Source organism: Mustelus asterias, chromosome 10, assembly GCF_964213995.1.
Source record: "Mustelus asterias chromosome 10, sMusAst1.hap1.1, whole genome shotgun sequence".
Classification (NCBI taxonomy): Eukaryota; Metazoa; Chordata; class Chondrichthyes; order Carcharhiniformes; family Triakidae; genus Mustelus; species Mustelus asterias.
In genome coordinates this window covers 106,442,135-106,464,390 of record NC_135810.1, presented here as the reverse complement: position 1 = coordinate 106,464,390, position 22,256 = coordinate 106,442,135, and the positions used below count along the sequence as shown (strand labels likewise).

General features: G+C 46.8%; 1 protein-coding gene across 2 annotated transcripts in view; it reads right to left on the bottom strand.

The window, feature by feature from the left end:
- The window catches only part of LOC144500098 (inosine-uridine preferring nucleoside hydrolase-like), a 29,240-nt gene extending 16,072 nt beyond the window's left edge, over positions 1 to 13,168 (bottom strand). Inside the window, exons 1-2 of one of the 2 annotated variants that reach the window (XM_078222874.1) lie at positions 13,026 to 13,168; positions 2,835 to 3,040 (exon numbers count right to left, since the gene is read on the bottom strand). In XM_078222874.1, the coding sequence (XP_078079000.1) occupies positions 2,835 to 3,040; positions 13,026 to 13,122 (303 nt within the window). In that variant the 5' untranslated portion in view covers positions 13,123 to 13,168. The remainder of the gene's footprint in view (positions 1 to 2,834; positions 3,041 to 13,025) is intronic. The other variant, XM_078222875.1, reaches the window with a different exon arrangement.
- Between the last annotated feature and the right edge of the window lie 9,088 nt (positions 13,169 to 22,256).

Below are 22,256 nucleotides of genomic sequence, written 5' to 3'. Positions count from 1 at the left end.
GCATACGGTCTGGATCGGGGCCGATGACCCCGTTTTCCACAACGTATCCGAGGATTGCTAGGCGGTGCTTGCTGAATACACACTTCTCCCTGTTATAGGTCAGATTCAGGCGAGACGCAGTGCGTAAAAACTTCAGGAGGTTGGCGTCGTGGTCCTGCTGGTCATGGCTGCAGATAGTGACGTTGTCCAGGTACGGGAAGGTAGCCCATAGCCCGTTTTGGTTCACCATTCGGTCCATTTCACGCTGGAAGACCGAGACCCCATTAGTGACGCCAAAAGGGACCCTTAAGAAGTGGTAGAGACGGCTATCCGCCTCAAAGACCGTGTATCTTCGGTCCTCTGGGCGAATGGGGAGCTGGTGGTAGGCTGACTTCAAGTCGATGGTGGAGAACACCCCGTACTGCGCAATCTGATTGACCATGTCAGATATGCGCGGGAGAGGGTACGTGTCCAGCTGCGTGTACCTATTAATGGTCTGACTATAGTCTATGACCATCCGGGGCTTGTCTCCAGTCTTAACCACCACGACTTGTGCTCTCCATGGGCTAGTGCTAGGTTGAATGATCCCTTCCCTGAGGAGCCGCTGAACCTCAGATCGAATAAAGATCCGATCCTCAGCGCTGTAACGCCTGCTCTTAGTTGCGATGGGCTTGCAGCCTGGCACGAGATTTTCAAATAACGAAGACGGGGTGATTTTGAGTGTCGAGAGACTGCACGTGGAGTGCGCTGGGCAATTTGGAGGCTGCTGTTCTCCCACTGAAAGTGGAGGGAGTGGCCCATCGTACTGCAGGATCACACTCCTCAGGTGGACCATAAAGTCTAGTCCCAGGAGTACCGGAGCGCAAAGGTGCGGTAACACGAGGAGCCTAAAGTTCTCATAAACTGTGCCCCGCACCGTTAGAGTTACCCACAGCTCCCAAGAATGGTAACAGATCGGGACCTCGATGCCATAGAGATTGTCTGCCTGACAGTTTGTACTCGGAGAGCGCACCGTTTCACGGTATCCGGATGAATGAAACTCTCCGTGCTCCCGCTGTCAAACAGACAATGTATCAGACGTCCATTTACCTCTATGTCCATCATGGACTTGTCAAGTCTGTGAGGCTTGGCCTGGTCCAGGATGATTGACGCCACTGTTGGATCCCGAGTGCAACTGCAGGCAACTGAGATGGTCGATGATGAGGACCCCAGCTGGTCGTCTGCGGCCAGTGTCGACCAAAATGGCTGCGCCCATGGATCGCACATGGTCGATGGCGTTGAAAGTGGCGGCACTCGCAGGTCGCACGTGTCTTGCGTCGTCGTCCTCAGGAATGGCGGCACCCGTGAATTGCACGTGGTTGTAGACATCGACGAAGCTGGAGACGAGGAGACGGATCCTGGGGAGTCACACGCAGCACTGCTTGGCTTCGAAGGTGGCTTCGCTCGGCACACGTTAGCATAGTTCCTTTCTTTCCGCAAGCGGAGCAAAATACCGTCCTGGCCGGACATCGCTGACGAGGGTGCTTCGCCAATCCACAGAAATAGCACCGTGGGCCTCCTGGAGCTGCAGCCGCCGTCAGGTCCGAGGTTGAAAGCACGATTGCGCAGTTCCTAGGAGCCGCTGGGTAGTGTTGAGTCGATGGCTGTACTTGCCACGATGTTCCCACGTGGTCGGTGGGGTAAGTTTCAAGACTTCTGGAGGCCGTTTCCATCGCATCAACCAATTCCACCGTCTTAGCTAGGTCCAAGTTACCCTGCTCTAGCAGCCACAGGCGGATATAGGATGAGCCGATTCCCGCCACGAACGCATCTCGGATCAGATCGTTAGTGTATTGAGTAGCCGACACTGGCTTGCAATTGCAGGCTCTGGCTAGCTGCTGAAGTTCGCGCAGGTACTGTCCCGTCGTTTTGCCGGGCTGCCGCCGTCGAGTGGCTAGTAGGTGCCAAGCATGAATCTCGTTTGGCGGTTTATGGTACAGCTTCTTGAGTAATTCGATGGCCTCTTTGTAGTCTTGTGAATCGCGGATTGTTGCATACACAGTGTCGCTTACCCTTGCGTGGAGGACCCGCAATCTGTCGGCGTCGCTTTGGACTGCTGTTGAGGCGTCGATATAATCCTGGAAACACTTCAACCAATGGTCGAAAGTGTTCGACGCTCCAGCAGCACGCGGATCTAAGGTAAGCCGATCGGGATTTAACATTTGCTCCATGGTTTTTTTTTTCAAAACAAAAATTGTTGCTAATAAAATTGATGCGTGATTAATTCACTCGGGAGGCTGGATCGTACCCGGGAAATAAAGGTTTTTATTAGCAACAAGAATAGAGCATACTGCTTAACAATACAACCCCAGACTAAAGGGTCACTAGGAAGTGCAGTGACCTTTATACTCCTATAGGAAGGCGGAGTCAACCGGAGTGTACCACAGAACAATACCAACAGGTGGAACACCCCAACCCTAACCCCAACAGTAACAAGAGTAAGATATGTACAAGTACCCATAGTGATAACCATCTATGGTTCAGTACCCATAGTGGTAACCATCTATGTTTCACCACACAGTGTTAACATAAGCCTACCTGTGACACTAACAATTAAACTTAACTTAAAACTTAAGCAGAATTTACACTTTCACTGTTCCTGCCCTAATTCAGGATTTTCTTCAAGTAGTGTGAACATTAGAGAAGTAGAATTCTAAATCAATGCAAACACACCATTTAACGTTTTGACAACTAAAGTCAATTTTGAACTGTTTTATAAAGTAATTATCATTCTTACACTCGCCCAACAACTTTTCTTTGTCAAATTTCAGCATCTTGGTAGATCTGCACATGATATGAAAACTTTCATTACGTACCTTGGTCCTCTGGCAAACTTTTAACACCCGAAGTACATTCTTGCACACATTTTCAATTTTTGTGTTTCCATGAGTACAGGTTATGCCCAGGATTTCCACGTTAGGAGCCGCAAGTGCCATCATCAACGCTTGGGCATCATCCACCCCGCAGTCGAGATCTAAAAGCAACAGCTTCTTTGCCATCTTGGAATCTGTGGCCCAAAAGCCTGGTAAGAGTAAAACAGTATCTAATGGTCTGATATTCTGTAGTTTATACTTAGGTAACACTGAACACTGGTGAATGTGTGTGGGCAGCTGCGAGAATAATAATTGGTGTAATGAATGTTTATTCGTCAGAGACTGCAAAGTCCTGGCTGTTACATGAATGCAAATATGATGTTGTAATTTCAGATTACTCATTTCCATTGCTCCTGCTTAACTACAAAAAATAAGACAGGACATATTATAGCCGTTGACTCCCCAAGGCCTAAGCTCTGGGTCCACATTGTTTTGTGGACTTGTACTCACAGTCAATTCCCACTTTTAGATATTATTTCTACGCGGAGACTTTCTAACAAGTATACTTTTCTTCCTTTTAAAATCATGACTTCACTGCAAAAATGATCACTTGTGAAGCACGTAAACAAGGATTTCAGCACCAAATATCTCAATATAAACCAAATGGGTGAGATTGAGGAATGTGCCACTTCTGCCTTTTTCGGAACTTTTGCCAATTCCCATAACAATAACCTGGCATTTTCCTGGCCCAAAGTTCAAAACAGGCAGTAGTAAACTTGCAGCCCAAATTCTCTTCAAAAGTAACTGAAACAATTTTTTTGGCATATCTGGAGTTGGCAGCCATAGAACCATAGAAAATTACAGCTCAGAAACAGGCCTTTTGGCCCCTCTTGTCTGTGCCGAACCATTTTATGCCTAGTCCCACTGACCTGCACTTGGACCATATCCCTCCACACCCCTCTCATCCATGAACCCGTCCAAGTTTTTCTTAAATGTTAAAAGTGACCCCGCATTTACCACTTTATCCGGCAGCTCATTCCACACTCCCACCACTCTCTGCGTGAAGAAGCCCCCCCTAATATTCCCTTTAAACTTTTCTCCTTTCACCCTTAACCCATGCCCTCTGGTTTTTTTCTCCCCTAGCCTCAGCGGAAAAAGCCTGCTTGCATTCACTCTATCTATACCCATCAAAATCTTATACACCTCTATCAAATCTCCCCTCAATCTTCTGCGCTCCAAGGAATAAAGTCCCAACCTATTCAATCTCTCTCTGTAACTCAGCTTCTCAAGTCCCGGCAACATCCTTGTGAACCTTCTCTGTACTCTTTCAATCTTATTTACATCCTTCCTGTAACTAGGTGACCAAAACTGTACACAATACTCCAAATTCGGCTTCACCAATGCCTTATATAACTTTACCATAACACTCCAACTTTTATACTCGATACTCCGATTTATAAAGGCCAATGTACCAAAGGCACTCTTTACGACCCTATCCACCTGTGACGTCACTTTTAGGGAATTCTGTCATGAGGAAAATTGGAATCTGTGGCCCAAATGAGAAAAATGAGCCATGAGGAAAATTGTGAAGAACTCTGGTTTACCAATTTTTCAATTGGAGCCATTTGAGCATTATACCCCTTATTTACATATTTAATGGGGTTCGCACTCATTTTAGGTAGGAATGATCCCAAAAATTAGCAGTGGAACCAACAAAATGGGCACAAGCTATCCCTCTGCTATGCTTTGAACCCTCTTAACTCTCAAAATATGTGTACTAATTTCTTCTTGAGTTCTCCCCCTGAAGGAAGGTACGTATTCACCATGTCAAAGCAAAGTGCTGTCATTTTTATGATGGGTGAAGGGGTTAAAAGACAGAGGAGTGGGCAGGACTAACCAGAGGTAATCACATAGTACAATGTATATGTGCCTTGGTAGTTACTGGACAATGTAATCACATGTACTCACTTGGAATGTAATGAAGTAATCTAGTCGTGTCGACATAATGGGGCTGAGATAGCAGAGCACCAGTGTAACTTGCTGATTGGTGAAATGAAAAATATCACAATCTGTATATTGGTATAAAACTGATAGTTTGTAGCTTTTCAGGGAACTCATACTCCATTTTGGATGGGTATGAGTTCCCTCATATCTGCCTGTATGAATCAACCGGTTTGAACAGAGGAAACTCTAAGGTCGGTATTTTACCATTTTCTGTCTAAGTGCTGGGCGGACTAGAAACTGGGAGTTTCAGATCCGTCTTTTGGGCGTGTTTTCAGGCCCCCCCATACGCACTCTGTCTGCAAAATTCTGAGCGAGTCTGTTGCTCACTGTAGAAGCCTGTGGATGGGGCTTAACACACCCGAAAGTCTGCAGAAGGAGGTAGTGTGTATGTGCAGGCCTCTGATACTACACATGCGCATTAGCAGTAGCAGGGATCTGACAGACAAAGAAAACTGTCAGGCCCGCTAGTACAGGCAGCCTGAAGCAGCTCCGCCTTCCCGCAATCGCAGGGGCCCACGGCCTGCGATACAGCCCCTGCAGACTCCTATCCCCCTCGCCCAGACCCCCTCCTTCCCCCACCGACTGTGGCCCCGCTGCCCTTCCCCACCGATCGCTGCAAAGTGGCAGTGGGCCCCCTCTCCCTCCTTTCCCCCACTGATCGCCGTAGAGGGCAGCGGGCCCCCTTTACATCCCTCTCTCCTCCCCCACCAATTGCTGTAGAGTAATATAGAAGATAGGAGCAGGAGGAGGCCATTTGGCCCTTCGAGCCTGCTCCACCATTCATTACTATCATGGCTGATCATCCAACTCAATAGCCTAATCCTGCTTTTCCCCCCCCATAACCTTTGATCCCATTTGTCCCAAGTGCTATATCCAGCCGCCTCTTGAATACATTCAATGTCTTGGTATCAACTACTTCCTGTGGTAATGAATTCTGCAGGCTCACCTTAAGAAATGTCTCCTCACCTCTGTCCTAAATGGTCTACCCTGAATCCTCAGACTGTGACCCCTGGTTCTGGACTCTCCCAACATCGGGAATATCCTCCCTGCATCTATCCTGTCTAGTCCTGTCTGAATTTTATAAGTCTCTATCTGAACTCCAGTGAAAACAATCATAACCTAGTCAGTCTCTCCTCATACATCAATCCCGCTACCCCTGGAATCAGCTTGGTAAACCTTTGCTGCTCTCCCTCGAGAGTAAGAACATCCTTCCTCAGAAAAGGAGACCAAAATTGCTCACAATACTCTAGGTGTGGCCTCACCACTATATAATTGCAACAACACATTCCTGCTCCTGTACTTGGAATCTCTCGCAATGAAGGCCAACCAACCATTTGTCTTCTTTATCACCTGCTGCACCTGCAAGCTCACCTTCCACGCCTGGTGCACAAGGACACCCAGGTCCCGTTGCACACTCCCCTCTCCCAATTTACAGCCATTCAGGTAGTAATCTGCCTTCTTGCTTTTGCTTCCAAAGTGAATAACCTCACATTTATCCAAATCATACTGCGTCTGCCATTGATTTGCCCACTCACACAACCTGTCCAAATCATTCTGAAGGATCTCTGCATCCTCGTCATAGTTCACCCTCCCACTCAACTTGGTATCATCTGCAAACTTTGGGATGTTATTTTGTTCCCTCATCCATATCATTAATATATATTGTGAATATCTGGGGTCCCAGCATCGATCCCTGTGGCACCCCACTGGTTACTGCCTGCCAATTTGAAAAGCACCCATTAATTCCTACTCTTTGTTTCCTCTCTGCCAACCAGTTTTCTATCCATCTCAATATACTTCCCTCAATCCCATGCACTTTAATCTTGCACGATAATCTCTTGTGTGGGACTTTCTCAAACGCTTTCTGAAAGTCCAAATATACCACATCGACTGGTTCCCCCTTGTCAACTCTACCAGTTACATCTTCAAAAGAATTCCAACAGATTTGTTAAGCATGATTTCCCCTTCATAAATCCATGCTGACTCTATCTGATCCTGCCACTGCTTTCTAAATGCTCTGCTATAAAGTCCTCGATAATGTATTTGAGAATTTTCCCCACTACTGATGTTAAGCTTACTGGTCTATAATTCCATTTTCTTTCTACCACCCATTTTGAACATTGGAGTGACATTAGCTACCCTCCAATCTGCAGGGACTGTTCCAGCGTTTATAGAATCCTGGAAGCTGAGCACCAATGCATCCACTATTTCTAGAGCCACTTCCTTAAGTACTCTGGGATGTAGATAATCAGGCCCTGGGGATTTATTCACCTTCAATCCCATCAATTTTCCCAGCACCATTTCTCTACTAATATTGATCTCCTTCAGTTCTTCCCTCACTAACTCTTACATTCTCCAACATTTCTGGCATCTGATTTGTGTCCTCTTTTGTGAAGACAGAACCAAAGCATGTATTCAGTTGCTCAGCCGTTTCTTTGTCCCCTATTATCCATTCCCCCGTTTCTGTCTGTTGGGAACCTACATTTGTCTTCACCAACCTTTCTCTTCACGTACCTATAGAAACTCTTAGTGTCAGTATTTATGTTCCCTGCAAGCTGACTTTCGTACTGTATTTTCCCCTTCTTAATCAATCCCTTGGTCCTTCTTTGCTGAATTCTAAACTGCTCCTAATCCTCAGACCTAATTATTTTTCTTGGCAAATCTGTATGCTTCTTTCTTAGATCGGATATTCTCTCTAATTTCCTTTGTAAGCCATGGATTGGCCCTATTACCCATTTTGCTTTTTGCACCAGACAGAAATAAACAGTTGCTGCAGTTCCCCCTCACTCCCTCCATTCCCCCCCACCGATTGCTGCAGAGTGGCAGTGAACTGCCTCTCCCTCCCCCCACCAATCGCTGCAGAGTGGCAGCGGGCCCCCTACTGATCACTGTAGAGAGGCAATGGGCCCCCTCCCCCCCATTAGCCCTGCCCACACTGGCCCCTCCTCCATTAGGCCCAGCGCCACTGGCCTCACCCCCACTGCCCCCATTAGCCCCGTACCCACTGGCTCCTCCCCGATTAGCCCTGTCCCCACTGGCCCCTCCCCCCATTAACCCTGTCCCCACTGGCCCCTCCCCCCATTAACCCCATCCCCACTGGCCCCTCCCCCCATTAGCCCTATTCCCACTGGCCACTTCATTAGCCCTGCCCCCACTGGCCCCTCCCCATTAGCCCAATGGTAGCCAGCTGCCAGGGTCGCACTGCCAGTCTGGCACTGCCCAAGGGCCACTCTCCCCCCTTGCCTTCGGCCTCCCCGGGGGGGCCTCAATGACCTCCGGTTCCACCGGCGAGGCCAGGTCGACTGCTCCCTGTTCATGGAGAGCATGTCTATTCCTCGCCGGCGAGAGCCTTTCCCGGCGAGCAGTGACGTGCCTCTCGCCCATTTCCGGCGAGAGGCTGACTGCACCAGAAATCTGGCGTTTGAAAAATGCACTAATCGTTTTACATCCCACTTTACGACCCGGCGCAACGAGATGGTAAAATCACACCCCAAGTCTCATTTGGTTCTTGCAGAATTGAAGTAGATCTTTATCTCCCTACCAATGGGTAAGGGTGAGGAGGCAAGCCCCAAGGCCACCTCAGCCAAAGTGGGGACTTCATGTTTTTGGCGTAAATTTGATCCACACATTAGCTGTCCAGCCAGTGGAACTAACATGCCCCCACTACATAGAACATAGAACAGTACAGCACAGAACAGGCCCTTCGGCCCACGATGTTGTGCCGACCTTCATCTGAAACCAAGATCAAGCTATCCCACTCCCTACCATCCTGGTGTGCTCCATGTGCCTATCCAATAACCGCTTAAATGATCCTAAAGTGTCTGACTCCACTATCACTGCAGGCAGTCCATTCCACACCCCAACCACTCTCTTCCTATATATCCTTCCTATATCTCCCACCATGAACCCTATAGTTATGCCCCCTTGTAATAGCTCCATCCACCCGAGGAAATAGTCTTTGAACGTTCACTTGATCTATCCCCTTCATCATTTTATAAGACCATAAGACATAGGAGCGGAAGTAAGGCCATTCGGCCCATCGAGTCCACTCCACCATTCAATCATGGTTGATTTCAACTCCATTTACCCGCTCTCTCCCCATAGCCCTTAATTCCTCGAGAAATCAAGAATATATACCGCAGCCTGGACAAAGGTTGCTGGCTAATGTGATGTTCACTGATAGTCTTGTATCAGTCACAGACCTCAAACTGAGGAAGTACGGTCGTTCAAATGTCAAAACCCCCAATGGATGACATTTACTATTAGTTTCTGATGCTATCAGAAGTCAAGCAATTAAACAACTGAGCCATGTGTGTCATTAATTGTTATATTGCCTCCTAAATTTCTGTTCAGTCATTAGGAGAACCAGGCAATTAGTTTTTTTTAAAAAAATGAGCATGCTTTAAAAAAATAGCAGATATGAAACAAAGCAAAAACCTCTCATTCTCTACACGTTCGGTGGGATCGCCGCTCCCAATACTCGAATTATCCCCAGCCCGATTTTTGCATGGGCAAATTTGGCCTAGAAATTGGTTCCCATCAGCCTGCTGGTGAGACTGGGCACAGAGTTCAACACTGGGATAGGTAGGTCTGCCTGACATCAGGCCTCATTTACAGGAGACCGATGAACTATTGACGCCTGTTGGATCCTTTTAAGGATCGATAGTTAGGTCACACATTGACCTTGTGTTTCTGAACAGTGCTGGCTCTGTGATGAGAGTCTTACTGTCTAATTTTCTGCCTTAATCAAAACGTAAAAGTAAAAGTTTATTTATTAGCCACAAGTAAGGCTTACATTAAGTCTCCCCTCAATCTCCTCCGCTCCAGAGAGAACAGCCCCAGCTCCCTCAACCTTTCCTCATAAGACCGACACTCCAAACCAGGCAGCATCCTGGTAAATCTCCTCTGCACTCTTTCCAGCGCTTCCACATCCTTCTTATAGTGAGGTGACCAGAACTGCACGCAATATTCCAAATGCGGTCTCACCAAGGTCCTGTACAGTTGCAGCATAACCCCACGGCTCTTAAACTCCAACCCCCTGTTAATAAAAGCTAACACACTATATGCCTTCTTCACAGCTCTATCCACTTGAGTGGCAACCTTTAGAGATCTGTGGATATGGACCCCAAGATCTCTCTGTTCCTCCACAGTCTTCAGAACCCTACCTTTGACCCTGTAATCCACATTTAAATTTGTCCTACCAAAATGAATCACCTCACATTTATCAGGGTTAAACTCCATTTGCCATTTTTCAGCCCAGCTTTGCATCCTATCTATGTCTCTTTGCAGCCTACAGCACCCCTCCACCTCATCCACTACTCCACCAATCTTGGTGTCATCAGCAAATTTACTGATCCACCCTTCAGCCCCCTCCTCTAAGTCATTAATAAAAATCACTAACTTCTGTCCTCCTTTTAATATTTGCCAATTCTGGAATCAGGTATTCATATCAGACCAAGGAGATCATTACGTTCATGAAGTGAGATGCCAGCATTGGACTGAGGTGGGCACAGTAAGAAGCCTCACAACACCAGGTTAAAGTCCAACAGGTTTACTTGGAATCACAAGTTTGACGAAGGAGCAGTGCTCCGAAAGTTCGTGATTCCAAATAAACCTGTTGGACTTTAACCTGGCATCATTACATTCAGCTAAAAGCCTTGGTGCAATGGAATATTTACAGATAGAATGCTTACAGCGCAGGTAGTGGTTATTTGGCCCATCTATGCAAGAGATACTCAGCTCATGCCACTCCCCTGTACATAGCCCTTCAACCTCTTTCGTCAGATAATTCCCTTTTGACAGCTTTTCTACCAATATATTATGCAATATAAAATCTTTGACATCCTCACAGGGTGCTGATTGATAATCCAGTGTAATTCCTGACCAAGTCATCAAGGTTTACAGCATGGAAACAGGCCCTTTGATCCAACTTGGCCATGCCGCCCAGCTTTTACCACTAAGCCAGTCCCACTTGGTCCATATCCATCTTACCCATGGAACTGTCTAAATGCTTTTTAAAAGACAAAATTGTACCCGCCTCTACTACGGCCACTGGCAGCTCGTTCCAGGCACTCACCACCCTCAGAGTGAAAATTGCCCTCTGGACCCTTTTGCTTCCCTTCTCTCTCACCTTAAACCGATGCCCTTGAGTTTAAGACTCCCCTACCTTTGGGAAAAGATGTTGACTATCTAGCTGATCTATGCCCCTCATTATTTTATAGACTTCTATAAGATCACGCCTAAACCTCTAACGCTGTCAGGAAGAAAGTCCCAGTCTATCCAGTCTCTCCTTATAATTCAAACCCTCAAATCCCAGTAGCACTCTGGTAAATCTTTTCTGCCCTCTTGCTAGTTTAATAATATCCTTTCTATAATAGGGTGACCAGAACCAAAGAGGCGGAAGAGGGGGAGACAGAGAGCAGGGGGGGGGGGAAAGAGGGGGAGACGGAGGGGGATGGGAAGAGGGGGAGATGGAGGGGGGTGCAGAGGGGAAGGTGGGGGGGAAGAGGGGAGACGGGGGGAAGGGGAGAGACGGAGGGGGGAAGAGGGGAGACGGAGGGGGGGAAGAGGGGGAGTCGGAGGGGGAAGAGGGGGAGACAGAGGGGGAAGATGGGGAGACGGGGGGGAGACGGAGGGGGAAGGAGGGAGACGGAGGGGGAAGGGGGGGAGATGGAGGGGGAAGGGGGGGAGATGGAGGGGGAAGGGGGGAGACGGAGGGGGAAGGGGGGAGACGGAGGGGGAAGGGGGGAGACGGAGGGGGAAGGGGGGAGACGGAGGGGGAAGGGGGGAGACGGAGGGGGAAGGGGGGAGACGGAGGGGGGGAGAGGGGGAGACGGAGGGGGGAAGAGGGGGAGACGGAGGGGGGAAGAGGGGGAGACAGAGGGGGGGGGAAGAGGGGGAGACGGAGGGGAGGGGGAAAGAGGGGTAGATGGCGGGGAGGGGGGAAGAGGGGGTGACGGAGGGGAGGGGGGAAGAGGGGGTGACGGAGGGGAGGGGGGAAGAGGGGGTGACAGAGGAGGGAAAAGGGGGAGATGGAGGGGAGGGGAGGGGGAAGAGGGGGAGACGGAGGGGAGGGGGGAAGAGGGGAGATGGAGGGGAGGGGGTGGGGGAAGAGGGGAAGACAGGGGGGAAGAGGGGAAGATGGAGGGGAGGGGGAAGAGGGGAAGACGGAGGGGAGGGAGGAAGAGGGGAAGACGGAGGGAAGGGGGGAAGAGGGGAAGACGGAGGGGAGGGGGAAGAGGGGAAGACGGAGGGGAGGGAGGAAGAGGGGAAGACGGAGGGAAGGGGGGAAGAGGGGAAGACGGAGGGGAGGGGGAAGAGGGAAAGACGGAAGGGAGGGGGGAAGAGGGGAAGACGGAGGGGAGGGGAAGAGAAGAGGGGAGATGGAGGGGAGGGGGAAAGAGGGGGAGAGGGAGGGGAGGGAGTAAAGAGGGGGAGACGGAGGGGAGGGGGAAGCAGGGGAAACGGAGGGGAGGGGCAAGAGGGGGAGACGGAGGAGAGGGGGAAGAGGAGGAGACGGAGGGGAGGGGGGAAGAGGGGGAGACGGAGGGGAGGGGGGAAGGGAGGAGACGGAGGGGAGGGAAGGGAGGATTGAAAATCTGAAATAAAAGACAAGTGATGGAGGGGAAAATACTCAACAGGTCAGGCTGCATCTGTGGAGTTTCGAGAGAGAGAGGAAAACTAACGTTTTAGAGGCGGCGACCTTCCATCAGAGCCCTCAGTAAGTGTTGGGAAGAGGGAGTGAAGACTGAGGAGAGAATGAAGACTGAGGAGTTAGAGAGTGAAGACTGAGGAGGAGGGAGTGAAGACTGAGGAGAGAATGAAGACTGGGGAGTTAGAGAGTGAAGACTGAGGAGGACAGCTTGCTCCTGAGGGCTATCTTGATGTGCTGTGCGCGTGCGCAGCCGTTAACGGTCACTTGGTTTTGAGTTCCAGGTAAACAACAGGGGCGGGAGTGAAACCGGCTCTTCCCGCCTCGGCCTCCGATTTTACCATCTCACCATGTCCACCTTCGCTGTCCGGTTACCAATTCACCTCCCGCTGTCGTCGAACATTTTCACACCCTGAGGCCAGGGTCGTTTTTTGGCGCGTAACATCCGCAGCACTGCCTGGAGAATTGAGAGCTAGGCATCGTTTTGTTTCACCTGTCCCCTTTTTTTTGCCTCCTTCGAGATCAAAAAGTCTACTCACCGCGTTGCTGGACCGTTGGTCTTCGCTCTGCGCAGGTATTGGCACCAAATTTCCTCACAGAGGTAGGTGTCAGTATTTGCTTTACCCTCAGAAACATGGAGACAACTTTCCAGAGGCACCACAATATCTCTGCTTTCCAACTTTTCCTCACCTGCTTAATGGGATGAGTCGTAACACAGGGCGTCGCCAGAGAGTGGCACTCCAATTAAAATTAATTGCAAATAACATTCATGACTTCTTTGCCTCGTTTTCACACAGTACTGAACATAAGACAACTCAGTCTTGATGCTAGATTGTGACCAAAGGAGAGGCACCGACATATTTTTTCCAATTTCCCCTCCACAAAAGTGGCTTGGGAACTTGTGTGGCGATTTTTTTTCTTATTCGTCGTGGGATATGGGCATCGCTGTCTGGCTTGCATTTATTGCTCACCCCTATTTGCCCTTGGAGGGCAGTTGAGAATCAACCACATCACATATGACATGGAGTCACATATAGGCCAGATCAGGTGAGGATGGCAAATTTCCTTCCCTAAAGGACATTAGTGAACCAGGTGGGTTTTTCCAATGATTGACAGTGGCTTCATGGTCATTAGTAGATTCTTAATTCCCGATTTTAATTTTATTGAATTCAAATTCCACCGTCTGGGTTTCGAACTCCGGTCCCCAGAACATTAGCTGAGTTTCTGGATTAATAGTCTAGCGGTAATACCGCTCGGCCATCGCCTCCAGAAAATGTTGGGAATGCTCAACAGGGCAACGTTTGTGGGGAGAGGAACTCAGAGACTCAGATTTTCGCTCCTGGGTCAGATGCACGGAGACTCGATAACTCCTGGCTCCTCGAATCCAATCTTTAAAAATGAGCCACCGGTGGTTTTGATTGTTGTTGCAGGGATTGGGCTGGATTTAAAGTCAGACATGCCACCGTACAATGGGTGTGGAGGCTGCTTGGTGCAGAGGAGTGCTGGGCAGAAGGTCTACTTCTGTGCTCTGGCACTGCTGAATTCAATAAAAGATCGTACATTCTATGTTAGGCTTGTTCAACGTATGTCCGGCCCCCAAAGCCCCTTGATGCGGCCCTGTAGTCAATTTTTAAAATTCATGTCAAAGAGGTGATTTTCAATGGAAGATTCTGCATGGAGCAGCTCGTCCAGTCGCAGGCTGGCAGCAGCAAATGAAGGAGAGAATCCGTCTCTGACTGGTGGAGCAGTGAAGACTGGCATTGGTAAGTGTGCTGAGGGCTGCCGGGCCACGGGATGTGAAGGTATAATGGGCTGGAGCCTGAGGCCAAGCAATGGTGGGACGGGAGTCCAGATATCCAAGCATGTCAGGCATGGGGAGTATGCAGTTTTGGCAGCCTGGGGAGGAGATTGTGCCAGGTTAAGAATGTGGGAGTGAGAGATTGACTGTGTGTGTATGTGAAAGGGATTGCAAGAAACTGAGTGAATGTGTGAGAGTGAGAAGAACTGAGAGAGTGTGTGGAGGGAAGTGTGAGAGACTGTATGTGGGGGTAAATGTGATTTTGCCTTACACCCAGTCACGGGTTTCCCATTCATTTGCACCACCAGCAATACATACACACAAATCCACTCACGTTCATCCACCTTCATACACTGATCCTCTCACACTCTGGTTATTTTCATTTTCTTTCAACAATTTAATGCCATGACATTGCTGTACTTTTGCTCAGCAATAGTTTCATTCCATAAAACCTCAATGTTTTTTGAACTTCAGTTTATTGTTGTGTCAAACCTTATTTTTCTGAAATTTGCTTAACGGCCCCTTGATTAAGAAAAATATGCAAATATGGGCCCTTGAGTGAAGAGGTTGGACAAGCCTGTTCTATGTAAACGGCTTTACAGTTTTTTGGTGGAGAGGCTGGGTTTCCTATTTCAAGAACTGAATGGCAGTTGTCGTAGCTCCTCCATTGCGGAAAGTAACACTATCCTTGGGGTCGCTGTCACAGATCAGTCTTGAGGCATGGGCTGTGTGTTGCAGCTACATCCATCATGGTGCAGATATGGTCCTTTCAGTTTGCAGAAATGTCTCTGCATGCTGCTGCTTGCAGTGTCAGAGTCATCTGACCATTGAGGTTCCAACAAAGACTTCATGCAGAAGCCATTTTAATGATCGCATGAAAGGTGGTGTCAGGACTGTGCAGACGAACTTGAATGGATTTTCATAGCCAAAAGAGAGGCAGCCACTAATTAAGAGATTAGTTTAAAAATTCAGACTGCAACATTGTACAGGGCATTGACTACTGTGTGCATATTTGGCTTTGAATATTCCAGTACCGACTCATATGGAGATGAAGGGAGATTCAAAATAAATTGGAGATTCTTCCAGTCTCAATCTCAGAATTATAAACCGTCACAGAGTTAAGCAAAATACCTGAACAACTAAAAGCAGCAACTCTGATATCAGTGCTGGGAAAAGTGGTGCAAGCTGTTTTACAGTCTATAACTCAATAAATCCCAGAAAATCCATTTGTTTTGAAGCTTTGGAAGCCTAGAAGGTCCACTTTGAACCCTCTCTAACTAATGTTATCTATGAATGCTACATGTTCAACACAGGAGCTTAGGAAGAGGGGAGAGATTAATCAGTATGTGACCTCTTTATTGAAAATCTTCTTATTTATTCTTTCTTGCCCTATGGGCATTGCTGGCTAGGCCAGCATTTATTGCCCATCCTCAATTGTCCTTGTGAATGGGAAGTGGTGGTGCAGTGCTATTGTCGTTGGGCTAGTAATCCAGCGACCCAGAGTAATGCTCTGGGGACCTAGGTTTGTGTCCCACCATGGCAGGAATTTGAATTCAATAAAAAACGTCTGGAATTAAAAGTCTGATGATGACCATGAAACCATTGCTGATTGTCGGTAAAAAAAAACCCACCTGGTTCATTAGCATCCTTTAGGGAAGGAAATCTGTCATCCTTACCGGTCTGGCCTACATGTGACTCCAAATCTACAGCAATGTGATTGACTCTTAAATGCTATCAGGGATGGGCAATAAATCATCGCCCACATACCTGGATTGAATAAAAAAGATGTTGGTAAGCAGCCTTCTTGAACTGCTGTGTTCCTTGAGGTGTAGATGCATCCACAGTGCTATGAGGATGGGAGTTCCAGGAGTTTGGCTCAGCAACAGTAAAGGGACAGTGATACAGTTGCAAGTCAGGATGGTAAGTGGCTTGGAGAAAACTTGCAGGTGATGGTGTTCCCATGTATCTGCTGCCCTTGTCATTTCTAGATGGCAGAGGTTGCAGGTTTGGAAGGTGCTGTCAAAGGAGTTTCAGTGAGCTGCCATCTAGCATCGTGTGGATGGTATACACTGCTGCCATTGTGCTTTTGTGGTGGAGTGAGTGGATGTTGAGGATGGTGGATGGGATGCCAATGAAGTGGGCTACTTTTCCTGGATGGTGTCAAGCTTCTTGATGTTGTTGGAGATGCACTCATCCCGGTAAGGGCACAGTATTCCATCACACACCTGCCTTGTGCCTTGTAGATGGTGGACAATCATACTGGATTAGGCGATATGGGTTGCATCAGTAGCAGGTGTGCCTGCTTTGCTATCAAGCCTTGTTCATGTTAATCTTATTCCATTTAAAGCATTCACTAATGTGATGTACTGTGCATGGCCGCATATCTACTGCTCCATACTAATGCAGGAATTCTCCTGAAAAATTTCGAAGCGTTGTCCCCAGCGGGAAGACCGGTGAGATTCCTGCTGGGTGATTTGGTACAATTCAGTTCGCAATTCACCCATACTCAGAAATATTTTTGGAGCATGGGAGATTCTCCCTGAATTCACCGACACTTAGAATTTTTGTTTGCAATGGGGACCTAATGACGGCAGCAAGAGTGCCCTGATATCCAGGCAACTCTACATACCACCTCCTCCTTCTAGGTACCGGCTGACACCCCCCCTTCCCACTTGCTGGTATCAACTTCCTCTCCCCCAAGTGAACGACATCTCGCTATTGAGTCACAAAATGCCTCTCAGCACTTGCAGGGTGCCAGGGGGCAGTGTTAGGATACTACCCAGCCATTTCCGCAACCACCCTGGAGCTTCAATGGCCTATGAGCCTCAAAGTTACAAAAGGACTGAGACCATGTACTTCAATAGCAGTCATTTGTATTGAAATCCCTAGTCTGCTGTGTGTGGTCAAAAGTAATAATAAAGTGAAAGAAATTCCAGTCTTTTCTCATTTATCCAGTGGCTCCATCCAGAGGAACCTTGATTTAATACTTTCAAGTTTGGTTCCCACCTGCAAAGACTGCAGCAAAGTCACTCACTGCCACTTAAGAAGTCAGCATCCACAGATAATTTCCACATCATTAAGAATGAATGGGAAGCATTCAGGCCACTGACTAGAGTGATTTTTAAAAATTCAATTATGAAATGTGGGAGTCACTGGCTGAGCCAGCATTTATTGATTCCTGGTTTGGGTCACTTTCTGTGCCAAGTTTGCAAGTTCTCCCCGTGTCTGTGCGGGTTTCCTCCACGTGCTCCGGTTTCCACCCACAGTCTGAAAGATGTGCTAGTTAGATGCATTGGCCAAGCTAAAATTCTCCGTGAGCATACCCGAACACTGGAGTGTGGTGACTAGGGGATTTTCACAGTAACTTCATTGCAGTGTTAATGTCAGCCTACTTGTGATACGAATAAATAAACTTTAAACTAATTTCCCTTGAACTGAGTGGCGTGCTAGGCCATTTAAAAGTGAACCACATTACTGTGGGTCTGAAGTAGTCATGATGTGGAGTAGGGGAGTGGCAGGTTTCCTTCCCTAAAGGAGCATTAATGAACCAGATAGAATTTTGTGACAATCAACAATGGTTTCATGGTCATCACTAGACTTTTAATTTGAGTTTTTTAAAATTCAAATTTCACCACCACTTGTGGTGGGATTTGAACCTTGGTCCCCAGTGTATTACCCGGGGTTACTGATCCGGTGATAATACCACTATGTCACTGCTTCAGATGGACTTGTACTATAAGGCAAGGAGAGGCCCTCCTGTAAGTCAAGTTCTCCCTATTGTGAAATGGGTGGTAAGATCTCACCTATATAAAATGAACAGAGTTGTTAGCCAATAATTTGTGAATCAAATGCCAGCTGTAAGTAAGGGCATAACTAGTATGTGGCATAATTTCAGTCAGTCTTGAAATTTGCTGTTTTGTTTGACTGCATGTATTGAGTGCAAGTACAGTCCTGGAAAAGCTGACATTGTTTCATATACTTGTTGCGACGTTGCTGGCTTCTGGTGTGTGTGGCCTACCTTATCTAGAGAGACTATGGGGTGATCTTACCGGCTCATCCCGTCAGTCGATCAATGTGATGAGCCAGTAAGATAGGGCGAGAGGCGAAAAACTGGTTCACACCTGGTTTTTTGGCTCTTGCAATGTTACTAGCAATGATTTGCCAGCGAAATCAGTTTTGTGTCCATTTAAATATGATTAGTGAGTCCCGGGCTCACTTGCACTTACCTTCTTGCTGGCTGGTCGAGGTCCTCATAGCGATCGGGGGGGTGGGGGGGGTTTGGCATCAACCAGAATGACGTTCGGGGGGGGGGGTGAGGATCGGCAATGTCCAAAGTGGCAATTATCGGGAGGGTTGGTGACAGGAGATCTCCCAGTGCACTGTGTCCCAGTACACTGTGTGTACACAGTACACTGGGAGGTCGGGGCACCTGTGCAATGGCATCCCTAGAGCTTAGCAGCTGGCTTCCTGGCGAGAATAGGCTTTGTCCCCTCCCCTGACTGGCGAGAATCACATCTGGGCTTTTTTTTTCTAAGTGCCGTATGATTGCGACTGGGAGCTCATCCAAAACAATGGCACGATTCTCTCCTGTTCTCATGCTCGTTCGGCACTTAGAGTTTTTTTGGTGAGATTGCCCTTTTTATGTAAGATAGGTCAAAGTGTAGTTATGTGTCTCATGTTGTGCCTAACATTATTTTTCTGAAATTTGCTCATCAACCCCTTGAGTGAGGATAAAATATGCAAAAATGCCCCTCCTCCCGAGCAGAAAATATGCAAATTTTGCCCTTCCAAGCAAAACGTTTGGACAAACTTTTTCTATGTAAACTGCTTTATAGTGTTTTGGTGGAGAGGCAGGGTTTCCTATCCTCAATGTCAGTTGTCCCAGCCCCTCCATTGTAGAAAGTAGCACTATCCTTGGGGTTTCTGTCACCGATCAGTCTTGATGCATGGGCTGCGTGTTGTAGGTGCATCCATTATTGTGCAGGTGTGGTCTGGGGGACTCTTGTCAATTCACTAATTGAAATAAGACCCAGGACAAATTCATTGTCTCTTTAAGTAGCATTGTAACTGTTTGCAGAAATGTCTTTGTGCACTGCTGCTGCTTCCAGTGTAGTCATGTGACCGTTAAGATCGCTTTGGGTGAAACAAAGGCTTGACACAGAAGCTATTTTAACGAGAGTGCAGTAGATACTCCCAGAAGGCCAAAATGCAGCACACTAAAGGTCTTTTTTCTTTTTCAGCTTTATCAAAGGCCAGTAAATGGGAACTTTAGTAGAATTGTATCAAATAAAATAGGAAGGACAATTCCAAGGAAAAAGCAAACAAAAGATATTGAAATGAGAAAGTTCAAGGCAATGAGATACAAATACTGGAAAACTGGAATAGTCAGCACAAAAGTCAGCTCAGTAATTTATTGAGATGAGGAATTGCAAAAATGAGCAAACAGACAATAAACCTTTGAGCAAGGAATATCAAAATGCATATACATAAATGCAAAAATTATGTTGACCATTTTGTGAAATGGATTAGCCAATCAAAGCACTTTACTAAAGAGTCATTTTTGAGCTATTTATTCAATGGTTATGCTTAGATCAAATTTAGATTCAATAAAGCATTGATCAGATATAATTCTCAATATAACTATTTTAATATAAAAACAAAATACCTAGATTGTATCAAACCCTTAGGAAGAACTGGAAACCAACTCTGTTCATCATTCCTCCCACATTGTATTTCTTGTCATATTCCAATTATCCTTCTGTGGTTTAATGTATACTTGAGAATTCAACAGCCAAATGTGCTGGCCCTATTGAATTACTATTGCCATTGTACATTTCTACAACAACATTGGCTTGCATTTATTTATCTCCTTAATCATGGTAAAACATCCAAAGGCACTTCACCCATGCTAGGATAAGGAGGCTTTAGGACAGTTAAGCAGGTTATAAGGAGCTTCTTAAAAGAGAGAGGTGGAGAGGATAAGCAAGACAACGTCAGAACTTAGGGCCGAGGGAACAGAATGCGCAACCACCAATGATTGAATTGGTTAAAGTTGGGAATGTGAAATAGATCAAAATTGGGTAGAAGCAAGCTACATAGAGAAGAGTGTGACCATGGAAGGATTTGAAAACTAGAATAAGAATTTTAAAATTGAGGCATTACTGACTCAAAGCCAATGTAGGTTAGCACGCACAGGGATAATAATTGAATAGGATCCAGAGTTTTGGATGAACTGGAAGGCTAGTCAGGAAATCATTGGACTAGTCAAATCTAGAGGTAACCAAAGTATGGAAAAGGGTTTCTGCTGCAACTAAGCTGAGGCAGGACAGAATCAGGCTGTGCAAAGAACTTGGGGGTAGGTAGTCTTGGTGATGGAGTAGATATGTTATCAGAAACTCGCCTTTGGGTCAGGTACAACACTAAGGTTGCAAATGATCTACTTCAGCCTCACAGCATTGGTCAAGAAAGTGGATGGGGGTCAATATTTAGGTTACTGAGGTTGTAACAGGGATTGAAGACAATGGGCGGGATTCATGGCAGCAGAAGGCAGCCCACCATTGGTCAGCGGTGGGATCTTTTGGCCCTGCCATTGTCAACGGGGTTTTCCCTTTAATGCACTCCTCGCCGCCAGGAAACCCGTGGCTGGGGTGTGCTATTGGCGGGACCAGCAGACCCCGCCGGTCTGAACTGCCATAAAGTTCTGGCAAATGGCTTTGGTTTTTCCCAGTATTTAGTTAGAGGAAATTTTTACTTCAGTCACAGAACCATCCTGTCTGGAAATATTTCACCGTTGCTTCATTGGTACTGCTTAAAATGCTTGAACTCCCTGCCTAACAGCACATGGATTTAACTCCAACACTGCTGCACTTCAAGAAGATGGCTCACCACCACCCTCTCAAGGGCAATTAGGGGTGGGCAACAAACTTTGGCCTTACTAGTGACACCCACATTCCCTGGATAAATGTAAAGCAGAAATCAGATAAACAGTATGCCAACTAAGATAGTGGAGGATTTGAGACAGGTGATAGTGAGGAAGAGCAGGATGTCATCAGCATACATGTGGACCCTCGTGTTGTGTTTTTCAATGTTGTTGCCAAGGTGCAGCATGTAGGTGAGAAACAGAAGGGAGCCAAGGATAGATCTTTGCAGTGTGCCAGAGGCACCGTTGCAAGAGTCAGAAGAGAAGCCATTGCAGGCGATTCGCTGGATAAGAATGAATAGATTGTTTTCTCCATGTCACCTAATGTAACCTTGAGAACAAAAATGGATGCAAATGGATCCATGTGGTTAACTTTTTTATAAGCAACATTTTCCTCTTGGAATCTAACCTTCCACCTATGATTCCATGGTTATTCTTAGACCCAACCCCTGTTTTTTCATACAAACATCTTATGAGAAACTTAAATCCACGTGTGCAACATCTGCTATACAATCTTTATCAAATATGACTTACTTTCATGATATCCATGTTGACTGTGCCAGTTAACCCATAGCTTTCCAAATGCTGCCTGAATCAGGGATTGTAGGAGTTTAATTTATAATTCTGTGCTTTCTTAAATAGATATTACCAAATGCCGCTTGCGATAGATCACAATCCCACTAGTTGGCTCTGAATGGAGCAGCATAAAATCATAATCTGTAACTTCATTATACTCTTAAAATGCCATTCTTGTTTGAAAGCTCAACCCATATATCCTGGAGTTGTGTAGGTAAGACATTCTGATAAACCTATCTCTTTGGCCAATCTTTTGGTCATCTGTCCTAATATATCCTTCTTACACTCAGTGTCAATTTTATATATTTTATGCTCTTGTGAAGTACCATAGGATGTATTAATGTATTAAAGATGTTATTTAAATATAAGTTGTGTTGTTTTGCTACACTTTACCTCTACTCACTGAGCCAATTGGTAAAGGTAGCATGTCACAATGTTAGTCTGAGCTGAAATGATTCATCTTGCAGTATAAGTATT